Genomic DNA, 8,179 nt, shown 5'->3' with positions numbered 1-8,179 from the left:
ACATATATATATATATGTATAGTCACATATTCAAACATTTATATTTTTTTTTTTAGTGTGTAAAGATGCATTGTATCTCTTTGTGTTGTATTTTATTTCTTTAGATGATGAATGTGTGCAATATGTTGTTTGTATACCGTGTTACGAAGATAGTTTCCCCCTGGGATCATAAAATTATTTTTAAAATGATATTAAAATATAATACCTTTCTTTGAACTTTGAAGTAAAGCTCTAAATTAGAAAAAGACAGTAAAATAAATTGAACTAAAGTGAATGTGAACAGGGTTCAATGTGCATATCTCTGGAACACAGTGGACATTTCTAGAATGTGTTATAATCAGTTACTAGTTTGTAGCTGGTAATATTTCTGTAAAAGCTCTGATAACAGCGTACAGGCCAGGATACTGGTGAGAAATCCACTTTACTCCTTTAGGAAAGGCGACTCATTTTCAGTGCATCCTCGCTGCATGATTAATAACACTGCAAATTTTACAGAATGAGGTCAAATAAATAAAGTCCTTCGGCCGGCATCTCTGTATGCAGCATCTGGGACTGCATGTCCAATGAATCAGTGGCAGACACATAAGTCCCTGAGGAGTTCCAGTACACACAACCCCAGTACTCCCATTGTAAAAAAATAAAAAATTAAAAATATCAGAAAGGGAGGATGGTGGTAAACTTAGGCCACAGCAGGGCAAGAAGTGGAGCTCAGCTTGTGCATTAGATGTGTGATGACTGCGCAGCATGTTGCTGGCAGACTATAAATACGACCCAGAAATGCTAAAAATGTGACAGCAATCCTTATTTCTAATGCTCATAAGTATGACAGGGTTCTTTAGCTGCTAATTAGACAATCATAGATTGCCTAATTAAACTATGGTGCTACTATTTTACAAAAAAATATATATATACTAATATTTTGAAGTGACCTGAAAGGATAGCTTTTTATTACTGGAATCATGTTGTGTGATATTGTCAGCATATAAAGCAGTCCTGAGTGTTATTACATGCTAATAGCTAGTCAGGCTGGCCAGTTCTTGAAGGCTATACGGCATTACAATAACTGCTAATGTTTTATTTAAAAAAAGGTTTATTTGCTCTGAATTTGAGCAGGTAAATAAGATAATCTGCGAATGTCTGAGGATTTTGTCCTAATTGGATATTATGGACTTGAAATAACATAATTAAGCTTTTCTTTCTTTCTTCAAACACAAATCATCCTATTCCATTGACAAATTCTTACCTAGTCAAATAAAGGGAAAATTAAATTTCATATTTTGAAGTTTAGTGCAAATAAGTTTTACTATTACCCAGGTGTTTTGTAGGCATTCTCAGATGCTCGTCTGGCTGGCTGTACGTTTCCTGGATGGGGCCGCCTGTGGTGACAGCTGCCTTTTGTATCTCTGCTTCTGTCTCCTTGAACCCCAGTCGGCCTCTGCAGATTTCTTCCTGTTAAAAGGGAGTTTTTTCTCTCCACTGTTGCTACAAGCATGCTTAATATGAGGGATTGCCTTCCAGTCAATGACTCGATGCAATCAGTTGGTTTTTTCTTAGATAGAAAATTTTGAATCAATCTGACTGGATGATCTGGTGAACTGGAAAGTGCCTTGAGATGACATGTGTTGTGAATTGGCGCCATAGAAAAAAATCTTTGTATTAATTAAGCATAACTTAACTAACATGAGTAAGGTTACTTTTTATATTTTAGTGAGTTGGGGGATACACATCCTATCTCTGTGCAAAGGGGCTGCAGTTTGCTCCTCATTGTTGGCTTTAAGTCTGACCTTTTCCTAGTACATACTGGTCTCGGCAAGCTGCCCTCCATTACTTTTATGGACAGGATTTCTAGACACAGACAAGGGACCGAAGAGGTTTTTTTGTCTCTGCTTTTTATGAATGATGTATAGATTGGGGCAGCTTGGGCCATGTGAAGTGAAGCTGAAGATCAGCTCCTTCAAGTCCAAGTCCTTGGTTCTCGACTGGAAAAAGGTGATTTATCCGCTTTTGTTCAGGTTCTTTCCAGATGCAGAGGAGTTCAAATTCTCAGCTTTCTGCTCATGATTGATGGCAGAATTGATTAGAATAGACCGATCGATAAGACGGATAGATGGAATCGGTCCAATGCAGTGGATAAAATCAGCTTCTATGGCAGAGTGGAGAGAAGAAGCTTTGAAAAGCAGTTTATTTCTTATTTAAATAATTAGTTCCAAATTTAATATTTAGTTTGCAAACTAAATATGAAGTTTTTTTAAATAAATGTTCTTAATTTCCAAACGAAATATTTAGTCTGTTAAATAAATATTTAGCTCCAAATTAAATATTTAGTTTGCAAATTAAATATTCAGTTTGTTAAATAAATATTTTGCTTTTAAATATTTAGCTCAAAACTAAATTTTTTGTTTTTCAAATCAATATTTAGTTTTCAAATAAATATTTAGCTCCAAATTAAATATTTAGTTTGGAGCTAAATATTTATTTAACAAACTAAATGTTTAGTTTGCAAACTGAATATTTAGCTCCAAACTAAATATTTAATTAAAAAATTAAGATTTTTATAAATGAATGAATTACATAGTGGAAAAACATGCCTTGGAAAAAAATAAACCCCTTCTTTTTCTCTTAAAACACGCTAAATAACCATAAATATTGCTTCTAATTTTTGACTGATAACTTTACAAACGGCACCCCATACTTGACTACAGCCATTATTTTCTTTCTTTCTATATATCATGATCACACATTTATAGGATGAAATATGAGGTTCTATTATGGAGGATTGTGGCTTTATTTATCAAATGAACTTGAAATAGTTCATTTATAGGCTTGTGAACTTAGTTCATTTTTTGAAAAAGTGAACTATGAACGTGTTCATTTTCATCCCTGTAAAATGAACTTTGAGCTTGTTTTTTTTAAATATGAACTGGCACAACATTGCAGCCGCTGCACAAAAACACTGGAATTTACTACAAAATAATTTCCAATCTCATAAAAAACTTCCTAACAGAAACATATTTGGAGCCTTTGAACTGTTATGCCATTTTGGCCTGGTTGGTTACTTAGTAATTCAATTCAAGTGGTGCTAACTACAGAACAAGAGGTGGGAAGTTTATCAGATTTAAACCTGCTCAAAGAGCTATAAGGCAAACCTCAAAATAGACTAAAGGGGATTTAATTCTCTGTTGATTGGGGTTCTTGAGAACAAAATAGTTTGTCTTTCGAAGATGCGTGTCTCTCCATGTCAGGGATCACGTGCATCACAAGCTCTCGCTAAAAAACCTCTTCAGTTATGAGTTATTCTTACTTAGGAGAATTTTCTCTACTGTTTGTATGTCTGCTGCAATAGCTACATGTATTGATCCACTCACACCACTTACCGGTATATACTAAATTCCAGTATTTGTGTGCATCTTCAGATGCAAACTTTCAGCTAGTCATGTCCATCCATCTTGAAAAACGTATGTTGGTGGATTGAAGTGTTGTGGCGGAATTGCAGCCTCTTCTGCATCTTTAGCCCATGGCTATGCAGCGAGCACACTCTTATTCAATTCAGTTGATCGCAGTTTATCAATGTAGCACCAATTCATAACATGTCATCTCAAGGCACTTTACAGAGACAATTCAATCAGATCATTCAGTCAGATTTGCTGAACATTTTCTACCTAAAGAAACCCAGCTAATAGCATCCAGTCATTGACTTTGCAGGATTCACTTCTACTGGATAAGCATGAGGCAACCATAGATATTTGCTTGCATTGTGGTGCTGACCCTACACTAAACCCTCAAACCAAGATAGCATGCAGCAACAGTGGAGAGGAAAACTGCCTTTTAACAGGAAGAAACCAGGTTGCCGAGGTCGACTAGGGTTCAAGAAGACAGAAGCTGACATAGAGAAGGAACACAGAAGCACTTATCCATACATGCTTTGTATTTTAGAGAAGATGTAATCTAGTTCCACGGATGGCTCTGTCTAGAAAAGAAACAGGTCAGCAGCCAAGCTCTGAGCAGGTTTTCATGCCAAAAGGGATGAAAGAGAGAATATTCAGTCAGTCACAGTTAAAGCTGTGCCCATAGCTATATAGGAGAGAAACAGGATTAAGCACTGGTAAACATGTCCAGCAGCCCAGCTGATATTTCCCTCCAGGATGTCACAGCCAAACTGGAACAGATCAGATGAAGGGAAAAAGCAAATAGAGGATCAAGTAAGTGGCTGAACTGACAAACACTGCAGAATGGCAGAATAGAGATCAAATTAAGCAGAATGATGAAAAAATATCCTTATGTCCTCCGGCAGTCTAAGCCTATAGCAGCATAACTATAGAGAAATTATTTAAAGATTTAGATTTAGAAGGTATTTAGATTTTAAAGGTTTTGTGCCACCAGAGGCCATGCAGGGAGGAAATGTGTTCATTTTCTGGTATTTAACTGGTACAGTTGACCAGCAAGAATATTATATTGATTTATGATGATGCTATTTTATTGTTTTTTTTTTTTTTATATACTGCTTTTCTTCTTTCATTGTGCTGGTTTAGTAAGGTATGCTTGACATGTTCTCCACATGTTTCACATACGAAGATCTTTTGCAGAGCAGTGCTGAATTTTCCACGTCTATTTCCAGAATAATTAATCTTTGGCTTCTGTATAAATCACCATGTCATAAAGGTTTAACGGCCTCTTGCTTCAAACTAATCTGGATTTTAGAGAAACTAACAATCATAAACCTTAAGCAGAAAATTATTTTTTAAATCCTGAACTACCTTGTTGATTAACTGTCCATTCCAACTTTCCAAATAGTTTTAAAGAAAAACACAGGGAAGGTGATTTGACACAAACAGAAATAGTGTGAGGCCAGCCCTACTCTTGTTTGGCCGACATCAAAAGGCTGAAAGACTCTCTTTAGGAGCATTAATTGGATTTATTGTCAAGATGATTAAAGAGGGCAGAAGAATCAGAGGATAGTAACCACAGTAACTGGATGTGTTCTACCCTGAACTGGAAATTATGTAACCCTTTCTACTAGATTAGTAAGGTTTCTCTTTAGTGATTTATTGCTGTATTTAGCAGATGAAAACATAACCTTAAAATCTTTTTCATCATGTCTTCAGCCATACTAATGTATCTGGTAAATTGGGCACAAGGACACATTTTGTGGAAAGTGCATTCAGCAAAATGGTTGTTGTTTTCAAAAAACAGTGCCTTTTCAGAAATGCATGGACAAATCAATGTTCACCCATTTTTGAACCCTGCAGAAAGACTCTTATTTATACAGCAATAATATTTCATGTTACTTGACCATTCTGCTACTTACACATGCTCTCCCCTGACACTCTCTACAGGGACTGGATTCATGCATCGAGCCCCCACTCTGCCCCCTAAATGACTCAGTAAAATGCAGCTTAGCTTCGGATCGAGCTGTAAGCTGTGATCAAGCACCCGGACTCCAGGGCTACCCAACGGCTAAGGCTTTGCAGCTGGAGACGACATCGAGGAGCATGAGTGTTGGAAGAATCAACCGCTACAGCATTGTTTCATCGGAGGAAGAGGGCCTCCGCCTCACTACCATGCATGGCATGAATGGTTTTGGGAATGGCAAGATCCACACACGGCGCAAGTGCCGCAACCGCTTCGTGAAAAAGAACGGCCAGTGCAACGTGCAGTTTGCTAATATGGACGACAAGTCACAGCGTTACATGGCTGACATCTTCACCACTTGTGTCGATATCCGCTGGCGGTGGATGCTAATAGTCTTCACTCTTGTGTTTGTTATATCATGGCTAGCTTTTGGATTTGCCTTCTGGCTCATTGCTTTGCTGCACGGAGATCTAGATAACCCAGCTGGAGATGACAACTTTACTCCCTGCGTACTACAGGTCAATGGATTTATGGCTGCATTCCTGTTTTCCATTGAAACACAGTCAACCATAGGGTACGGTTACCGCTGTGTGACTGAGGAATGCCCGGTGGCGGTCTTTATGGTGGTCTTCCAATCAATAGTTGGCTGCATCATTGACTGCTTCATGATAGGTGCTATCATGGCTAAAATGGCTAGACCTAAAAAGCGAGCGCAAACACTTCTGTTTAGCCACAATGCTGTCATTGCCATGCGGGATGGAAAGTTATGTCTCATGTGGAGAGTGGGAAATCTTCGTAAGAGTCACATTGTAGAGGCCCATGTCAGAGCACAGCTAATCAAACCTCGGATAACTGATGAGGGGGAATATATTCCGCTAGACCAGATAGACATTAATGTAGGGTTTGACAAAGGTTTGGACAGAATCTTTTTGGTTTCACCCATCACTATTCTCCATGAGATAGATGAGGAGAGCCCTTTGTTTGGAATCGGCAAACAGGATCTAGAGACTGCAGACTTCGAGATCGTCGTCATCCTTGAGGGAATGGTTGAAGCAACCGCCATGACCACGCAGGCTCGCAGCTCCTACCTGGCTTCAGAGATCCTTTGGGGCCATAGGTTTGAACCGGTCCTGTTTGAGGAAAAAAACCTCTACAAGGTGGATTATTCACACTTTCACAAAACTTACGAGGTTCCGTCCACCCCTCGCTGCAGTGCCAAGGACATGGTGGAGAACAAGTTCCTCGTGCCCAGCTCTAATACCTTCTGCTATGAAAACGAGCTGGCCTTCCTGAACCGGGACGAGGAGGAGGAGGAGGACTTAGGCGGTGGGAGCAGAGCACTGGCAAATCTCAGTCCAGACAGGAACAGCCGACACGAGTTTGAACGTTTGCAGGCCACCAGGGCGTTGGATCAAAGATCATATCGTAGAGAGTCGGAAATTTGACCCTAACTCATTCACCCAGCATAACAATCCTTTAACTTTATCCAAGGAAATAAATGCAGAACAATGCAAAGTGCCATAGGAAGAAATAAGCACCGTAAAAGAATGGAAAACAAGTCTGAAACCCTACAAAAAGGGTTATGAATTGTGTACAAATTTGAAATGATGGTAAGTAATGTCTACAATCAAGGAACAGAGAGACTTTCTTCCTACACAAAAACTTGAATGTTTTTTCATTGTTATTGTTTTGAGTTAAGAATTTTCAGTGTTAGTTTTTTTGACCAGACGTTATGACACATCTTAGGTGTAAATACATTTCTAAAGAGAGTTTGTGTGCAGTACCGGGTTGAAAAGGACCTGCAATTTCCATTTGTTCGTGGCCTCCAATAATACAGTTCTGGATTTTACCTGCTCTAATTTGCTGGACTAGCACTAAGGAAGACATTCAAATATCAAACAGTTCAGCATTTAGATACTATGAGTCGAGACATAATTTCATGGCTATATTTAATATTTTTGCATCAAATTAAGTTTTTTTAAAGAGCAGAAAACATTGAATGCTCTTTTAAATTAACAAAAAAATGCTATGAACAATTGAAAAGAAACATTTAACACGTTATAGATGGTGTATAACAACAATTATGTTATGACAAAGTAATTACAAATATGACATGCAATTAATGCAAGAAAACAAAGGCAACATTTATGGAATATTAGATTTACATTCTACCACGACAGACTACAATAAGCAGCCTTAAAGTAATGAAAGTTGGTTATAGGAAACTTTTATTTGGACTTCAGAGCACTACAACCATACTTTTGTACAGCATGTAACTTAGCAGGTCAAATATGTTTCTTGGTAGCCATGAATTTATATTACATAGGAACATTTAAGCAATACTTTGGATTTTTGTTTCAAATTTGGTTTGTGTGGAGCAGTTACGAGTGACACAGTCAAATCCGTCATGGGGAAATCAAGCTAACTGTCTAAAATATCTCAAACTCAAAACAATCAGTTTCTCTGAATGCTTATGAGGTATTTTAAAGCTATTTTACTTTAGCATTAGAGGCTTATTTTGTTTATTCACTTAAGTATTTTTGCTAAAAAAAAAATAAAAACTGCCCTCCAGTTATTATACGCAGAGAACCCGAAAATTATACTCAAGTAAGAGTAGAACTACTTCCTAGTCGAGTTCATAAATGGTTAACTAAGAAAATACTCAAGTAAAACAACAAAATTCAGGCAAAGGAAATCCTTATTTCTTTTATTGATTTATAAGGCTGATATTTAGAGCAGTTGATGTTTATACAATATACAGCCAAAAGAACAGTATTTTGTCAACTGCAAAAACATGTATATGACATGTGATGACATCCTAGTCTTCATC

The 8,179-nt window shown here is 37.5% G+C and overlaps 1 protein-coding gene across 1 annotated transcript in view; it reads left to right on the top strand.

Annotated features, from left to right (window-relative positions):
• Positions 1-7,284, top strand: part of LOC107091042 (ATP-sensitive inward rectifier potassium channel 12) — a 16,018-nt gene extending 8,734 nt beyond the window's left edge. The window contains exon 2 of the mRNA XM_015384754.1: positions 5,334-7,284. Within this exon, the coding sequence (XP_015240240.1) occupies positions 5,490-6,794 (1,305 nt within the window). The 5' untranslated portion in view covers positions 5,334-5,489 and the 3' untranslated portion in view covers positions 6,795-7,284. The remainder of the gene's footprint in view (positions 1-5,333) is intronic.
• Positions 7,285-8,179: the final 895 nt, after the last annotated feature.

The sequence above is a fragment of the Cyprinodon variegatus genome, unplaced genomic scaffold (assembly GCF_000732505.1).
Source record: "Cyprinodon variegatus isolate N-32 unplaced genomic scaffold, C_variegatus-1.0 Scaffold322, whole genome shotgun sequence".
Taxonomy (NCBI): Eukaryota; Metazoa; Chordata; class Actinopteri; order Cyprinodontiformes; family Cyprinodontidae; genus Cyprinodon; species Cyprinodon variegatus.
Note: the sequence above shows the minus strand (reverse complement) of the source record. Positions and strands in the feature narration are given on the sequence as shown.